The following is a 19,362-nucleotide window of genomic DNA, read 5'->3' on the forward strand; positions in this document are numbered from 1 at the left end:
ATATGATAGTTAAGTATTATTCAGTGTTAATAACATACAAATTACTAGTTTTTTTTTCGGGCCAATTTATCCTTGATAAAACAACTGTAACAAACGAAATTAAATAGCACAGTGCAATACAGACATAAGACCAAAATATCACAAAAGGTGCATTAAACAACAACATAACTATTTGAAAATAACATTTCCATACTATTCTATACGATATGTTTACTAACATAAATATATCAATTATTTCTGTTGCATTATAATAAAACATCATTTCAACAACGAAAATTTATAATTGCAATAGTTGCGAAAGTATATTTAGTTAATGCATTGTAAGAGTAACATCAAACAAGCAAAACAGTAACGGACAGAACCAAAATGTACATAGCCGAAGTATGCCACGTATGCAACCTGCGTTCTTAGTTGGAACTCATCTGAATTTCATCGAGGCAAATATTCTAATGAAGTTTCTTGAATATTGAGTTGATGAATTGACTCCGTATCTTGACAAGATTTCTCTAAAATGTGACCTTATTACCTAGTTTTTGACCCCACGTGACCAACTTTTAAAGTATACCAAGATTACATCTAGGGGATCATTCTGTCCACAGTTTGAACAAAGGCTGACCAATCAATACCAATATTTGGTTACGAAAATGATTTTTCAAAGATTTGACCTTGTGACCTAGTGTCTGACCTCATTGGACTCAGTCTAAGAGTAGTCAATGATTTCATCACTGATTACTTTCTTATCAAGTTTCATCTGGCCAAATATTTGTATGTAGTATGCTACAAAGACGTTTTCTATGATATAAGTTAGTGACCTAGTTGTTGAAACCATTTCATCCTCTTTTAAAATACGGTGGGATTTCATCAAGGGAAACATAATGTTCACGTTTGACCAATCATTACCATGAAATGGTTCCAGAACAAGATTTGATCAAAACATTTTTATCACGCTTGAACCAGTTTTAAAAATATTGATTAAGTTTGATGACTTTTGAATCATATATAGTGTCTCTAGTTCCAAAGATATTACTAAGATTGAACGTTGTGACCTTGTTTTTAACCCTATGCGACCCAATTTTACAAGTGGTTTAGAATTGATCAAGGGAAACATTCCGACCAAGATTGAATATTATCTAACCAACCCCTACCAAGATATGGTTCTCATGATATGATTACAAGCGAAAGAGATTTGACCTAGTGACCTATTTTGATCGCATGTGACCCAGTTTTTCCAATAGTTTACGGGGAATATTTTGATTAAGTTTAATGAACATTGGACCACATACAATGCATCTACTTTGTTTCAATTTTTTTTTCTAATATTTGACCATGTGACCCTCATGTAACCCACTTTTGCAAGGTCGAGATTGGACCAAGGGACACATTTCTAACTGAGTTTGAACATTATACGCTAATAATTAACAGAACATATGCATTCGAACATAAAAACGTATGGCAGAACCACGAACGGACGGACAACGCCAAAACAAAATCCCAATCCCGAAACCTTTGAAGTGACATTGTACTGATATTGTGCTTCGCATACGTATATTCTTTATATTAGTTTCGAATCTATACGTTTTTTATGCTTTTGTTTAATAAAAGTTCAGTAACATGCTAACATATAAGGTTTTTTATATAATCATGTGTTTCCAGTCATGAGACCAGTGCTCGAAAATCGACCTTCCAGCCCAATGGGTGTGTCACGTGCAACATCGCGCACATTTGAAATATTTGAATGTATACTTATATGCATTGAAAATTATATCATTCAGAAGAGCAACACAAATTAAACAAAAAAAAAAGGAAACATTTTTAACTCTGTAAAAACTTTGTAAAAGAATCTAAGGAAACTTTTCCCAAATATTTGCGCATCATGGTAACAGAACAGCAACTACGCATGCACGTTTTGGTTAAATGCGAAAAAAAACTGCAATAAACTTACGCCAACTTTAAAAAAAGAAGAGAAAAGTTAAAGGTATGCAAATAAAGATAACAATCATGTATTTCCGGTTTTGATGAAAATAATTTACTATCGCGAACGTTGCAAAGCCGGTAGCTCGATAAGCCACGTAAGCGACTGACGCACTTGTCTTCTGATCAGATGTTTCCATCCAAACCGGAAACCCAAGATCGATACTTACAGCGCTTAAAACCTAAAGCGTTGTCTTCAATTTTACTAACTGCGTCCAACTTACGTTATCGGTATAGACATACGGTTGTATGTTTAAGCTAGTAGGTTTACAATACAAAGTTGGTATAAGATGAATGACCCACTGTACGTGCAAGCTAGCATGCACTCGTTTATGATTCTCATGCATATATATATATTACATATAATAGTACTTTTATATTGCATTGTATATTAACATTTGAAAATAACTGGGGATATTGGGAATTCGATTATGGCGGCAATACGTCATTAATTACTTAAATATTTAGAGTGTTATCTGATACTTGTCAACACTTTGATTTTATGTTTAGGTAAAGTTATTGTTAAATTATGTCTTGCTTTCTATTTGCCATTCAGTTCGTTCCAACCTTACACCCTTCAATCCTTTACATTTTTACAAGCATAACATTTCATGACAATCGCCACTTCAGCACCTTCTTCAGTGCCACAAATGTTTAGTTCCTTCGCAACTTAACTGTATTCTTGTTCCTTTACGATTATAATGTGTGTGCATGTTGTGCATCGTGTTTCTGAAAGAACGGTCCGGTCACCTACCAGAATTGGGAATCTTTCTGGATTGCTCTTACACTAACAATTAACTCTTTTTAACAGTTAAACTACATTAAGGGACTCAATCTAAAAATAACTCTTGAACGGCTTGGCCGTGACTCATGAACTATTTGTTAAGCTCTTGTATACTTCTTGGCGATAATGTCGACCAAGTTTTAGGACACTATGTGAAAACTGGCGCAGTAACTTTTCATTGACGAATACACAAACCATATGATGAATTCAACGTTATTTGCGATTGTATAAACTAATGAAATGGCTGGGTTTATTTCATTGGATGCGTCAGGATGGCCAATCAATACTGAATAATGCATTTTTGATATAAAACATTAATTATTACTCTGAATTATATGCCCTTAACATTTGAAACGATAGGCCAATAACGAGTTAACGTTATAATCAGTATGGCATGTATAAATGTATTTGTGATTAATTATAACTGTTGGTTTTCTCTACGTTTTCTACTTTTATTTACATTCCCAGTCAACTGAAAAAAACTGATATTGGTATTATGTTCTGTTCTGGTATTAAATGCAAATATTACTATAGAGTTAAAACAATGCAAAGGGCGAACGGCAACCTTGACGCCAAACCATTTGATATGCAAGCGAACACATCAGTTCACACGTATACAAAGATTAAACAGCCAACAAAATTCCTTTGCATTGTCTTTTTTCCAAATAGTTGTGGTCAATTCACCATGTCGTGTGTCTTTTGAAATCAATAAAAAACAATTTCAGATTTCTCTTCGCAACAATATATTTTGTTAATGATTGCATTTGGTAAATTGTACTTTGATTTCAATGACTTTTATCAACTCATACCGATTAATTATTCGAGCTTACCTAATGATTGATACATTTTCGGCAGTCTTTTTTGCTTTATTTATATAAAAAAAATCAATATTAATTAAACATATCTTAATAATGCATTATAGTTGTGTAAGGTCATTAATCATACTCTCATATATATACTTATTATTTAAATATATTACTACGCACTATTAGCGCTTACATATAATCATTAGTAGTTAATTCAAGTCATAATTTCTTAAAGTTTATTTTTCTATAAACCTCAAAGAAACTTATTGCATCCCTGACGTAAGCATTAAGTGTGTACTGTTGCACAATTGCCGTAATAAAACACGCGTCATTGTTCAAAGAAATAATAAGTTATTAAGGAGTCACGTTTTGCTAATTAACGGAAAACCCCCCAAAAAACTTTTACCTTTCTTTTTATAAATAATAAGTGGAAAGCAAAACGGTCGACGTGAAAGAGTAGGATAATTTCCACGAACTGTAAGGCTGTCTTTGATCAAGTGTTGTCGATAACAAGTGTTTTTTATTAAAATGCTAAATTTACCTGCAAGATTGTGCAATGCCGTGATTTGGATTGGAATTTTTGTTTCCGCGAATGGACAAGAACGTAAGTATAGTTTTTTGTTGCTTATACAATTGTCATGTTTGTTAAGCACATCTCTCAGAGCAAACCGCAAACAAAACCTTGTGAGAGCTAATCATTTATCCTGCCGCATATATAACATAAACTAAATTGCTTTCGATAATAAAGATAAAACACCAAATATAAATGCGTAAAAATGGTGTACATTGTATTAGATTCATGGTTATAAATAGGCAGCATCATAGTTAAAATGGTCACGCTCGTGCATCACAGTAGGTTAAAGGTTTGTGATAACAGCCAGAAACTTTCGCGAGCGTCCGATGTCACCTCCCATAACGGATTTCACTGCGTCCATCGGACAAGGAGATTGTTAACTATTGAAACTCTTGTTAATACATGTAAACATTTTACGTTGTTAAGCCCGTCTGCTTTTTCGAAAGAAATGGTGTAGGTTTGTGAAAGCCTTAAGGTTATCTGGTTTAAAATTACCTTTGAAATCCGCTTTATATGTTCATACATAAATGTATTTTGCTGTCCTTCTCTCTCTTTTTATTATAAAAAGGTTATTAAGGTTTGCCAGTATATGGGAGCAATAGATGGTCCTACTGTTTATAAAAATATTTTTATTACATGCAATTCCTTGCTTCCGGTTTAAAGGGACTAGACACCAGATGTTCCAACAAAGGCAAATACAGTATTTCATCAAAACAAGCCTGCTTATGTATACAGATACATATACCGACAATGTATTTTAACTAACTGGTATTAGCTTTGTAGGCAACCCAAGTAAATTTGGAGTTTGAAAAATACGCAATGACTGCGAAAGATGCAAATGTCGTAAGCGATGTTATATATTAGTAAGTAAGATGGTTGTTTTGTGCACAGCGATGCCAATTGTTTGTTAGATCTTGCCATTTTCCTTTTTCTTCTTGCAATTGTATCATCTGTTTTCTAGTCCCTTAAGAAAGCCAACACGAATTTTTTTTTCTGTGTAATATAATAATGCTGTATTTACATTGTTCAGAACATATACCACTCCGCATGTTTGTAACTTAACTGACAATAGTCAGGCAAGACATATGTTTATTTCTGAATATGTATTGATGATTAAGATTTATAAACAAAAAAAACATCAGGACAATATCCATCTAAATCTTATGAAGAAAACGTGATATTTCGTCACGGTATTTACTCTGTTTAAACAAGAAATTATATATATATTCGAAGGTTAAAATTCGAAAATATTTCTATATTTATAACCTATGAGCTCCATAGGTCAAGGTCATTGTAATTTGGTTTAATTTTTCCCTCTGCAGCAATTTCACGACTTACACGATGGCAGTATTTGGAGAGACAGAAGCTGCGGTCGCGGTTAGAGAAGGGAAGTAGGCTGCTCGAAAAGCTCAATGTTCAGCCCGAATATACAACGCCATCTCCATCGTCCCCATCACAGAATATGTTTCCAACAGGTATCCGTCATTTGTCAAGATAAACTTTGGCACACATTTACAAGTCCAGTAGAACTTTATAATAACCTTTTAAACAACAATAATGTACCAACTCCAACTGTTAAATTATGTTGCTTTTCATGAACTAGTTAACTGCTTACAAAAGAGTATCATGAATACTTCCATGAGCTAGTGTGTGTTTACCAGGCCGAACATGACCAGGTCAAACATGATTATTTTAAACTCAATGCCAACTTAGTACTCATGAAATAAAATATAAATTAAGACATAGGATTATTATGTTTACGAGTATCTTACAAACAAATGCATACACTTTCTCAACGTCCGGTCCGTTTAACTTTAAGCATGTGACCATAGGATCCATGCATAAATTTTGAATTCCAAAACAGTAAATAATTTAAGCATTTTTTAAAAAAAAGTTCTCAACAGAGGCATGTTTTTAAATACAAAAGTCTAAGAATAAACTGTCTAAAGTTCACGCTGAATTGGGTATTGAGTTTTGGGACAAACATTTTAATTGTGCATAAACGACTAAAAACCGTTGAATGGCTTAGACGTAAATACTCATCAAATATGTCGAACATAAGGAATATTTTTTGTAACAGATAAGACCCTATAGTAATTAAAACACATGCGTGTCTCTGTCTAAATACATTTTCACTTTCAATGACACATAAAACGAATCTATCATCAATTATATGTTTTGCTTAAGAACGTTTGCTAAATAAGTTATAATGTTACAATTTAAAACATAGGTTTACCAGTCGGGCCATCGTGGCTAGAACAGTATCAACTGTTAAAGCATATACTAGAAAGTCATCTTAATAGCACAGCTGCACCTACAAACACAGAAAAAATGACATCTATCAGACAACGGCTACTTGCAAATAGGCATAAGCAACAGGAACAAAAACTGCAAGAACAGAAACTTCAGGAACAGAAACTGGAGGAACAGAGACAGACGGAACTGAGATTGCAGGAACAAAAGCTGCGAGAACAGAAACTCCTTGAACAGAAACTTGAGGAACAGAGACTGCATGAACAGAGAATGGAAGAACTAAGGCTGCAGGAACAGAGACTTCAGAAACTGCAACAACAGGAAGAAAAGCTACAGGAAAAACGATTGCAGGAACTTAGACTGCAGGTTCAAGGGGCATCTCAGAATCTACGACAGATAGGTATTTATCAATTACAGTACCTTTAGTGACATAAAACTCATATGCTTCGACCAGTACAACGGTTCTTCGTTTCTTTAGAACACTTCTATTATTTACTGCATTGATACATGTTTCAACTTGTATCCTACTGTTCATATGTAGCAATATGACATATAAATAAGGGTAGACCGTTCTTAAATAGTTTCATTCCTCAGGCGGAGCTCAAACGAGCCAGGATCAAGTTTACTGCTTTTTATACTTTTTCTGACCGAATGTTCAATATGATCTACTTGGGCGCAACAAATTATATATTCTTCTTCAGCTAAAGCTCAAATGAACCAGGGCCAAAATCTTTCTGGAATAGACACCGGGGGCTCCATATTTGGTCCAAGCGATGGTGGTGGTGGTGTAGAAATCGGGCTACGTCCAGTCGAGGACAGCCAGTGGCAAGACACATTCGGTGCAGGTATTCCCATCACAGACTTTAAGGAAGTGAATATTAGTACCACCGTTGATCCAGGCAGTCAGACGGGGCAAGTGGATAGGTCTTCTACAAACGTTAGTCAACCTCCGAATAGCAACATAGGACAGAATGTCAACAGACAAAGTGCAGCTTTACCGACACTTAACGGTGGATGGATGCCGATAGCAGAGGTTACACGGGCGTCCTCAAGCATTAATTCCAACGTTAAGAATAAAAATACTAAAACACAGCTGGGTAATCTACTAGGTAATCTCTCATCAAAACTTAGAAATAGAGCTCTACATTAACATCTGAATCCACTTGTCCAGTCAGGAATAAATAGGGATAATACTTGTCCTAATCTTATATGAACTTGTCTTGACCGTTCAACCTTTTTCATTCTAAATATTTAGTATTTATAAATGATTTCTAACAACATTAAATAATTAAAAACACAATTCAAGTATGTTCACCTACTTTTATGAGTTACATTTTGAGTAGTATGAGGGTGTGCTTCAGAAGTGGATTATTCGATTGATAAAAAGGTCTACCATGATATGCAGATTACAGACGATTGTTGTCTATGTAAACTACCACATGTGAGATTCGTCAAAACTTTGTAATATCTTTATATTTCTACAATCTTAAAACGATTCCCCAACAGTTAAGGTTGATTTAAACAGACTTCTATTTTTTATATCTCGCATTTATTAGACGTGGCATCCAGGCCGATTCTTAAGGGATACTTGTTGACAACTTTCAATGGAAAAGAATCTATGGAAAATATTTTTGATTGTAAACAAAGTGAACACTTATCAAAAACACATTCTTTCAATTTTCCTTAATATATATTGGAAAGGAACCGTTTTAATGTCTGTGTAAATGATCGATATATAACACGTTTGTACGGGTCGCTGGTCAGGCGCAGTGGATATTTCCGTTTGTCAAGGGAAATCACTGCGCTTAAAAATCGCTAAATATTCACGCGCATACCTGTCGGATATTTTAACAATAAGGAGCAGTAGTTTACCGCATTGCTAGCTTATTTATTTCAGTTGATTGCGCTCACAAGCCATAGTGCAGCCATTATGGGGCGAGGGACCTTTATAAATATTGAATTTATTGCATGTAAAGACAATTATGTCAATTCATTACCATTTTGATATTGAATTCAACTTCTTTGCATTATATTTCTTACTCTTGACATGAAATGTATTATATTTGAATGTGCTCATATGTACTTATATTTAATGTAATATGTTTATAATGACGAGACACTAGAAACTTTGTTTAGTTTAATTCGATACAAGTTCTGCCCCGTTCTGTTCTGTTTATAAACTTAAAGAACACCATTTCGCACCTAGTTATCAACCTTACGTGCATGGAATACTTTCAACATACATGCATGTCCAAAAGTTGCCCCACAGACATTTACCGCGAAATGATTTAGTTGTGCCCAATCGGTCGGTGGGGTGAACAAGTATTATTTAATCTTTAACGTGTTTCTGTTAACATTGTGCTGTCTTGTTATAAGAGTTAGACATCAATTCATGTTGTTCCTGCTTATTTCACTGACTTATGTTTAAACCTATGTTTATCCTCATTTGAATAATGATAAATATATATTTACATTTAAACCTATTTAGCTGCGTCTTTGATATCTTGCATCAAATTTTGTCTTGTTCCGCTGATATTACAATTTGCCACGCAAAACAAAGTCTTTACGGCTCTATTTCGATGATGTGCACTTCCGGTTAAATATTGACATCGCAGAACAATGTGACGTTGCAAGAAACATTGGTTTTTGCTATTTTTGCTAACATATGTTTTGAGATAATTTTTATTTTAAATCATATTGTGCCGTCCGGCTAACCAGCGTTAAAATTAACTTGACCGGACCAATATTTAGTGGTGTTGAAGAGTCAGACAACTGTTAAAATATAAAAAAAGACCTGATTTTGTTAATGATTTGACTGTTAGTTTATCAATACACACGTGTTCACCGTGAACTCATTTATTTATTCATTGAGTGATATTGTTTTAAAATAATTGACAGACTTTATGTATTAACACAAATGTTCGCGTTGTATTGTTTGTGGCATTTAGATATACAATGTGTATACCGTTCTTACTGTATGTTCCCTTTGATTTTCACACAATAATCCTAGTAGCACTTTATATTAAGGTACTATTGAATGAAAGGGCAAATCCAACAAAATTTGAACACTATTTGTTTCTCAAAAATAAGTTAAGACGTAAGTCACAAGAGTGCTTTAATTTGCTCCATGAGTTAAAACGTTGGTCACAAAAGTAAGGCTCCTCCTTCTTTATGACGAAAGAACACACTTTATATAAAAAAAACTTAATCAATAAATGATTGGATTTACGGCCTTTAAACGATCAATGAAACAAGAGTCGACTTGGATACGAATTTGCTGGAATACGAGTTCACTGGAATATGAATTCACTGGATTACGAATTCACTTGAGGTTTACTGGTCAGGCTGTAGGTCACTAGGCCTGCAGACTTTTATAACCTTTAATCGGAATCTGACATTGGCAGATCAACATAACATTTTTAATATTTGACAAATTAATGCGCGCACGGGCGTATTAACCCCAGCGCTGTTCAAACTGCAGTGGTCAACTACCTAATTGACATTACCAATTTGGTATCATACTGACTGCGGCATGCGTTTTGCACAAAAAGTTTGCTTAAAGTAGCAGTGAAATGAGTTTTCATAATATTTTGGCATGGTAAGAATAAGTTCACTTACTCTATATCCATGTGTTCACATTTTGGCCACTGCCGGGGAAAATATACTATCGGTTGTAGATAGAATTTGGGTCATAGGTTTCGGGTAGACTTATTTCCTGGAAATTAACCCGTAATTTTTGGTAAAACCCCGGAAAGACATGGTAAAACACCGAAAAGACAATCATCGTATTGAAGGTGCAATGAAATGCTCATCTGGCGTAAGATATCAAACCAAAATCTTTAAATGCAATAATTATATTTCATTTTATCTCACAAACAGCTTTTATGGTGACAGATATTCATTTGTTTAAATAGTCTATACATTGTGTGTTTAAAATAGTTCTAAATTGACTAAAAAGAGCGTTAATATGTTTTTTTACACAAAATCGACATTCCAAACCAATGGATGTGTCACGTGCAAAACCGCGCACACTTGAAATTCTTGAATGTATAATTAAATGCATTTCAAAATTATATCATTTCAGAAGAGCAACACAAATTAAACAAAAACAACAACAAAAACATGTAAAAGTATCTAAGGATCCTTTTCCATTTTTTGCGCGTAATGACATTAGCAACTACGCGCCCGATTTTTGGTTAAATGAGCAAAAACCGCAGTAAGCTTACGTCAACTTTTAAAAAAGAAGAGAAAAGTTAGAGGTATGCAAATAAAGATAACAATAATGTTTTGCTGGTTTTGATGAAATTAATTTACTCTAGCGCACGTTGCGAAGCCGTTAACTTGACAAGCCTTGTAAGCGACTAACGCAATTGTCCTCTGATCAGATTTTTCCATCCGAACCGGAAACACAAGATCGATACTTACAGCGCATAAAATCTCAAGCTTTGTCTTAAACTTTATTAACTCTGTCCAACTTTTGTTATCAGTATAGACAGGTTGTATGTATAAGCTGGTTGGTTTGCTATACAATTTTTGTAAAAGATGAATGACACACTGTACGTGTCAGCAAGCATGCACTCGTTTATATTTCACGTGCATATATATTATATATATATATTAATACTTTAATATTGGATTGTATTTAATTTGGCTTACATTTGAGTTTGTTGAAAGTTACTGGGGATATGGGGAAATCAATTAGGGTTGCAATAAATTGTAATTTACACGACTATTTTGAGTGTTATCTCATAATCTCATACTTGTCAACACTTTGTTTCATGTTGTGTAAAGGTTTACTGTTAAACTACGTCTTGCTTTCTATTTGCCATCCAGTTTGTTCCAACTCTACATCTCCCCATTATTTACAGTTTCGAAACAAGCATGACTTTCTTGACAATCGCTCCTTCATCACTTTCACTGCCACACATGTTTAGACCCGCAACTTAACTCAAGATATTCTTGTTCTTTTCGTAAAGAATTAATTGTGTTTGCATGTTGTGCAACGTGTTTCTGAAAGGACGGTCAGGTTTGTGAATATTCCTGGAATGCACTTAAACTAACAGTTAATTCATTTTAACAGTCAAATTACATTAAAAAGATCTCAATCTCCGACTCATGAACATTTGTTAAGCTCTTATACACTTCTAAGCGATAATGTCGACCAAGTTTCAGGATAATATGTGGTAAACTGGCGCAGTTATTTCGCAAACATTTTTCATCGAATACACAAATCATATGATGAATTAAACGTTGTTTGCGAATGTATGAACCAATCAAATGGCTGGGTTTATTGCATTGGATGTATCAAGATGTCCTATCGATACTGAATAATGCATTTTTGATTGAAAACATTAATCGTTACTTAGAGCTCTGAATTATATGCCCTTAACATTTGAAACGATTGGTCAGTAGGGAGTTTACGTTATAACAAGTAATTACAATTGTTGATTTTCTCTACGCTGTCTACTTTTATTTACATTCCCAGTAACCTGGAAAAACCAACACTGAATACTCGTTGTTTATGCTTGTGTAGTGGATAAAAAGGTAGATATTGATATTAAAGTACTGGTATTCTGTTCTTTTCTGGTGTTAAAGGCAAATATAATTAGTGAGTTCAAAATTCAGAGGACGAGCGGCAAAATTGCAGAGAACGAGCGGCAACCTTGACGCCAAACAACTTAGTAGGCAAGCGAACACAACAGTTCACACGTATACAAAGATTCAACAGTAAACAAAAATCTCCCGTTGCATTGTTTATTTCCAAATAGTTTAAGTCAATTTATCATGTCGTGTGACTTTTGAAATCAATAAAAACATTTTCAGATTTCTCTCCATAACAATATATTTTGTTAATGACTGCATTTGATAAATTGTATTTTTATTTCAAAGACTTTCATCTCCTACTGATTATTTATTCGAACTCGCTTACCTAGTGATTGATACATTTTCGGCAGTTTATTTTGCTGTTGTATTTTGAACAATATGCTTAAAGGGGCTGTACTCCGTATGATGAAATAGCAAAAAAAATGACGAAAAATGACATAAACTTGGTATTATTGTGTACAATGCGTTAAAACTGAAGTACCACATAGTTTAAAATTAATTAATTTTTCGCAGTTTTTCGTATTTTTCCATTAAAAAAGATTACTAGGTATGTCTACCTAGTAGAATTCATTCCTTATGCGTGACTGGCTAGTCGATGTTATCACCTGATATTACCAAGTTAGGTATATAGCTTTAATATTCCAACCATTAGGGATAAGCCTTCGTAGCACAGTGGATACAACACTGAACTGCAATTTTTGCGACACCGGTTCGAACCCGGTCGCCGACTCGATTTTTTTATATTTTGGTATATGTTTTTACATCAAGGAGTAAAACATTTTATCAAATAATTGTCCGGAGATTCGTTAAAGAAAAAACATTTTTGGTGCTAATCTGGTGTACAGTCCCTTTAAACGATGAAGTATAAACTTCGTATTAACTCACAGCTGAAAAATGAAGATAAATGCTAATGAGTATGATATCAATTCCTTATATTGACAATTAGAATAGAAGTTAATTCTGTTAATGCATTTTAATTGCTGTCGAAAAAATACGTAGATGACATACAGCTATATTAAATTAAAGGAAAGTATCAAATTTACCGAAAATACTTTTTATAAAAGATCCCATTGGTAATAATAATAATGTAAGATCGCCAATTTTTCAATATTCATTAAATCTATCTTTCTAATATATCTAAATTACGCTTGTGTAAGATCATTAATCACATCTCTCAATAATTTTAATAAACATAACTTCTCACTGCTAGCGCTGATATATAATCATTACTAGTTAATTAAAGTCCTAATTTCTTTAAAGTTATTTTTCTATAAACCTCAACCAAATTTATTTTGTCCTTGACGTAAGCATTAAGTGTGCACTATTGCACAATTACCGTGATAAAACACACGTCATTGTTCTTAGAAATAATAAGTTATAAAGGAGTCACGTTTTGATAATTAACGGAACACCCCCAAAAAACATTTACCTTTATTTGTATATATTATATGTGGAAAGGAAGACGGTCAACGTGAAAGAGTAAGAAAGTTTCTAACGTACTGCAAGGGTGTCGTTGATCAAGTGTTGTTAATAATAAGTTGTTTGGGGTTTTTTTTATATCAAAATGCTATATTTACCTGCAAGATTGTGCCATGCCGTAATTTGGATTGGACTTTTTGTTTCCGCGAATGGACAAGAACGTAAGTATAGTATTTTGTTGTTTGCCTATTTTCTTATAAATTCATGTATCAAGTTACATAGGCAAATCGGCATCATGCCATTGATCATTATTATCATTAGACACGTTCATTATTATTATTTATTGTACTAATACTGGCGCAAATAAATGAAAATACCAAAATGACTTACCATGGACAGGAACTGAAAGGATCATCCTTTTTGCTATAGTTCGTGATTTAAATAGGATTATATTAAAGTTGTATACTATTGTCATGTTTGTTTGGCACATCTATCTAGATCTATAAAAACTTATCTAAAAATATCTAATCATTTATCTTGCCGCAGATATAATATAAAATAAATTGCTTTCGATCAGAAAGAAAAAAAAACACATCGAATATAAATGCGTAATAATGGTGTACATTGTATTAGATTCATGGTTAAAAAATGCATCATAGTAGGTTAAAGGTTTGTGATTACAGACAGTAACTTTCGCGAGCGTCTGATGTCGCGTCCTATAACGGGTTTCACTCCGTCCAACGGACAATGAGATTGTCAATACATGTAACCTTTTGACGCTGTTAAGCCCGTCTGTTTTTAGATGGGAAATGGTTCAGGTGCTGTGATTGCATTAAGGTCGTATGATTTAAAAAGACTTTTGAAATTTGCATTTATATGTTCAAAAATAAATATATATATTATTTATTTTGTTCTCCTATTTTTGTATAAAAATGTTATTGAGGTTTGCCAGGATATGGGAAAAATAAATGTTCCTACTGTACATAAACATATTTTTTATCATATGCAATACCTTTCTTCCGGTTTAAAGGGACTAGACACAAGATGGTCCAAAAAAGGCAAATACAGTATTTCGTCAAAACAAGCCTAAAATTGTAAACACAAGGTTGTAGGAGGCCGATAATACATCATTGTAAATGATTAAAAGAATAAATGCAACTATCATGTTGCTGTCTCATTTGAGTGTCAAAGTGTTAAAATAGCGAATAATGGTTTCCCGGTTTAAATCATATCTGTTTATGTGTACAGATACATATACCGTCGCTGTTTTTAAACTTACTGGGATTTACTTTGTAGACAAACCAAGTAAATTTCGAGTTTGCAAAATGCGCAATAACTGCGAAAGATGCATGTAGCTTGAGCGTTGTGATACATCAGTAAGTAAGATTCACTGTGTTGTACACAGCGAGGTCATTTTTTTGTTAGTTTTTGACAATTTTCTTCTTTTCTTGCAATTGTATGATCTGGTGTCTAGTCCCTTTAATAAACCCATCACGTATCGTTATATATGAGTTTTTTTCTGTTTACTATAATAATGCTCTATTTATATTGTTCAGAACATAAATAACTTTGCATGTTTGTAACTTAATTTGCAATAGTCTAACAAGTCATATGTTTATTTCTCATTTTGTATTAATGATTAAGATTTATTTAAATGCATCAGTAGAATATCCATCTAAATCTTATGAAGAGCATTAAAACAAACTATACAAATGCAATTCGGTGTATGACATGTTGTGAAAACAGCAATTAAGTGATTTGTAAACACATCATGATTTCAATCAGCGTTTATGATTAGGACAGCGTTGTTTGTCACTATTCAGATCAGCGCTGCAATGGGCGATGTGTCAAAGTGAACATCGACGAAAGCATGATATTTCGTCTTGATACTGTGACGTGCGGTAGTTATTGTGTTTAAACAGGAAATGATGACAAGAGAATGTGACAAATAATGTGGTATTCAGTATGTGACGACATGTTACAGATCCTATATATATTAGAAATTCGAAATTAGTTCAAAAATTATAACCTATGAGTTGCGCTTCCATAGGTCAAGGTCATTGTAATTTGGTTTTATTTTTCCTTTTTCCTAGAGAAGGGAAGTAGGCTGCTGGAAAAACTCAATGTTCAGCCCGAATATCCACCGCCTTCTCCATCACCACCATCACAGAATATGCCGCCAACAGGTATCCATTATTGCTCAAAATAAACGTAGGCACACATTTCCAAGTCTAGCAGAAGTTTATGATAACCTTTTAAACGACAATTATGTACCAATTCCAACTGTTAAATTATGTTGCTTTTCATGAACTTGTTAACTGCTTACAAAAAAGTACCATGAATACTTACATGAGCTAATGTATGTTTACCAGGGCTAGCATGACCAGGTCAAACATGATTATTTTATACTCAATGCCAATTAAGTGCTCATGAAATCAAATAGATATTAAGACATAGTGTTATTATGCATACGAGTATCTTACAAACAAATGCATAAGCGTTCTCAAAGTCTGACCCGTTTATCTTTAAGCATGTGACTAAAGATCCAGACACACATTTTGAATGACAAAACAATAAAAGATTTAAGTAAACACTTTTTAACAATTCTTGCTTAACAGAGGCATGTTTTAAAAATCTAAAGTACTAGTATACAAATGCGCATAAAATCGAGCATAGATTCATTGTAGAAGTTCCGGGTTTCATTTTATCCAAGGCCCTGTTTGTCTGTGTATTTAAGTGCAAACAACAAGAACAAAAGACGGATTTGTCTCAAATTCCTTTTTTATGTAGATTTAAACACGTATTAAGACTACTAGTATTCATACTTGTTAAAATGCTGTACAATCTTTGGATAACCGTCTCAATTTCACGCTGGATTTGGTATCAAATGTTTGGAACAAACATTATTAATTGTGCATAAACGACTACAAAACCGTTGAATAGCTAAAGACGTAAATGCTCACCGAATATGACTGAACACATTTTCACTTTCAATGAGAAATGGAAGTATCTATCATCAATTATGTTTTGCTTAGAAATGATTTCAAAATGACAATAATGTTACAATTTCAAAAATAGGTCTGCCAGACAGTAATCTAACTAGCACACCTGCACCTACAAACACAGATAGAATGGCATCTATCAGACAATTTGAGAAAAGGGAGAAGCAACAGGTAATTCAGGAAGAGAGTGCGCGAAAGAGGAAATTGCAGAAACAGAGACGGGAGGAACAGAGACTAATAGATCAGGGACTCATGGGATGGCGGGCACAGTTTCTAAATAAGAAAAGACTCATGGGACTGAGATGGCGGGACCATAGAGATCCGCGAGAACAGAAACGGGAGGAAAAGAGACTGAAGGAACAGAGACTAAAGGAACAGAGATTCCTGGAACAAAAACTGCATGAACAGAAACTACTGAAACTGGAATTTGATGAACATAAATTGCATGATAAAAAACTGCGAGAACAGAAACTACTGGAACAGAAACGGGAGGAACAGAGACTGAAGGAACAGAGATTGCAGGAACAAAAACTGCGAAAACAGAGACTCCTGGAACAGAAACTGGAGGAACAGAGACTGAAGGAACAGAGATTGCAGGAACAAAAACTGCAAGAACAGAAACTTGAGGAACAGAGGTTGCATGAACAGAGAATGGAAGAACAGAGACTACAGGAACTGAGACTTCATGAACAGCGACAACAGGAAGAGAAGCTACAGGAAAAACGACTGCAAGAACTTAGACTGCAGGATCAAGGGTTGTCTCACAATCTACGGCATATAGGTATTTATCAATCACAATTACAGTACTTTTTTATGCCAAAAAGCTCATATGTTTCGACCAGTACAACGGTTCTTTAGGACACTTCTATTGTTTACTGCTTTGATAAATGTTTTCAATGTTCATATGTCGCAATATGACATATAAATAAGAATAGGCCGTTCTTAAATAATTTCATTTTACTCAGGCTGGGCTCAAACGAGCCAGGATCAAGATTAATCTTATTTTTCTTTTTATGTCCGACGATTCAATATGACCTACCTGGATGTAACTAATTATATGTTTTTCTCAGTCAAAGGTCAAATGAACCCCGGCCAAATTATTCCTGGAAATGACAACGGGAGGTCCATATTTGGTCAAAGCGATGGTATCCAGGATCGTCCATCAGACACTCTGATTGAATAAGTTGATTTAGGCGAATGAAATTCAGGTGTAGCAAATGCAGCGGTTTAATCTACTAGGTGATCTCTCATCAAAACTAAAAAATGGAGCTCTACATTAACATTTTAATCCACTTCAGGAATAAATAGGGATATTACTTGTCCTAACCTTATATGAACTTGTCTTGACCATTCAACCTTTTTCATCCCAAATATTTAGTATTTATAAATGATTTGTAACAACATTAAATAATTAAAAAACAATTCAAGTATGTTCACCTACATTTATGAGTTAAATTTTGAGTAGTATGAGGGGGTCTGCTTTTGTATCGGATAATTCGGTTGATAAAAAGGTCTACCATAATTTGCAGATTACAGACGATCGTTGTCTATGTAAACTACCACATGTGAGATTCGTCAAAGAACTATGTAATATCTCTAATTTTCTACGATCTTAAAACGATTCCCCAACAGTTAAGGTTCATTTAAAGATACTTCTATTTTTTATATCTCGCATTTATTAGACTTGACCTCTAGGCCGATTCGACAGGGATACTTGTTGACAACTTTCAATGGAAAAGGGTCTATGAAAAATATTTTAGATTGTAAACAAAGTGAATACTTATCAAAAAACATTTCTTTCAATTTTCCTTAATATATATTGTAAAGCAACAGTTTTGATGTATGTGTATAGTTAAACGATCGATATATAACATGTTTTATTTCGTACTGGTCGCTGGTTAGGCGCAGCGGATGTTTCCGTTTGTCAAGGGAAACACTGCGCTTAAAATTCGCTAAATATTCACGCGCATACCTGTCGGATATTTAACAATAAGGAACACAGGGATCAAGTCAGAAGTTTAGAAGTGCTAGGTTATTTATTTCAGTTGATTGAGCTCACAAGCCATAGGGCATCCATTATGGGGCGATGGAAGACCTTTACAATAATATAGTATTTATTGCCTGTAAAGACAATTATGTCAATTCATTACCATTTCGATATTGAATTCAACTTCATTGCATTATATTTCTATACTTATATTTAATGTAATATGTTTATAATGACGAGACACTATGTATATTTAAGTCGATACAAGCTCTGCCCCGTTCTGTTCTGTTTATAAACTCAAAGAACGCCATTACGCACCTTGTTATCAACCTTACGTGCATGGAATTCTTTTAACATACATGTATGTCCAAAACTTGCTCCACAGACATTTACCGCGAAATGATTTATTAGTTCCCAATCGGACGGTGGGGTGAACATGTATTATTGAACCTTTAACGTGTTTCTGTTAACATTGGGCTATCTTGTTATAATAGTTATACATCAATTCATGTTATTTCTGCTTATTTCACTGACTTATATGAATGTTTAAACCTATGTTTACCCTCATTTGAATTATGATAAATATATATTCACATTTAACCTATTTAGCTGCGTCTTAAGTGTCTTTCATTAAAATTCGTCTTTTTCCTCTGATACATATATTACAATTTACCACGCAAAACAAAGTCTTTACGGCTCGATTTCGATGACGTGCACTTCCGGTTAAATATTGACATCGCCGAACAATGTGACGTTGCAAGTAACATTGGTTTTTATTTTTGCTATCATATATTTAGAGCTAATTTTTATTTTAAGTCATATTGTACCTCAGTCCTTTATATAGAGGACAAATACACAAAAGGTGGTACTGATTCAACCGTATTTGTATTACATAGTTTACATTTTCTGTTCCCTCTATCAATATTGTTGTATCTACCAATTTCTATTTCCAATGAATGTGC

The 19,362-nt window shown here is 33.8% G+C and overlaps 2 protein-coding genes across 2 annotated transcripts; both read left to right on the plus strand.

Moving 5' to 3' along the window:
• The first annotated feature begins 3,971 nt into the window (after positions 1-3,971).
• On the plus strand, positions 3,972-8,871 carry LOC128230023 (golgin subfamily A member 6-like protein 4). The gene is made up of 4 exons (XM_052942000.1): positions 3,972-4,165; positions 5,458-5,610; positions 6,366-6,788; positions 7,090-8,871. Exons 1-4 carry the CDS (start codon positions 4,090-4,092, stop codon positions 7,536-7,538), a joined length of 1,101 nt encoding a protein of 366 aa, XP_052797960.1. The 5' UTR covers positions 3,972-4,089; the 3' UTR covers positions 7,539-8,871.
• Positions 8,872-13,385: 4,514 nt separating this feature from the next.
• LOC128231577 (trichohyalin-like) lies at positions 13,386-17,835 on the plus strand. The gene is made up of 4 exons (XM_052944581.1): positions 13,386-13,632; positions 15,505-15,597; positions 16,490-17,194; positions 17,484-17,835. Exons 1-4 carry the CDS (start codon positions 13,557-13,559, stop codon positions 17,594-17,596), a joined length of 987 nt encoding a protein of 328 aa, XP_052800541.1. The 5' UTR covers positions 13,386-13,556; the 3' UTR covers positions 17,597-17,835.
• Positions 17,836-19,362: the final 1,527 nt, after the last annotated feature.

The sequence above is a fragment of the Mya arenaria genome, chromosome 4 (genome assembly GCF_026914265.1).
Source record: "Mya arenaria isolate MELC-2E11 chromosome 4, ASM2691426v1".
Taxonomy (NCBI): Eukaryota; Metazoa; Mollusca; class Bivalvia; order Myida; family Myidae; genus Mya; species Mya arenaria.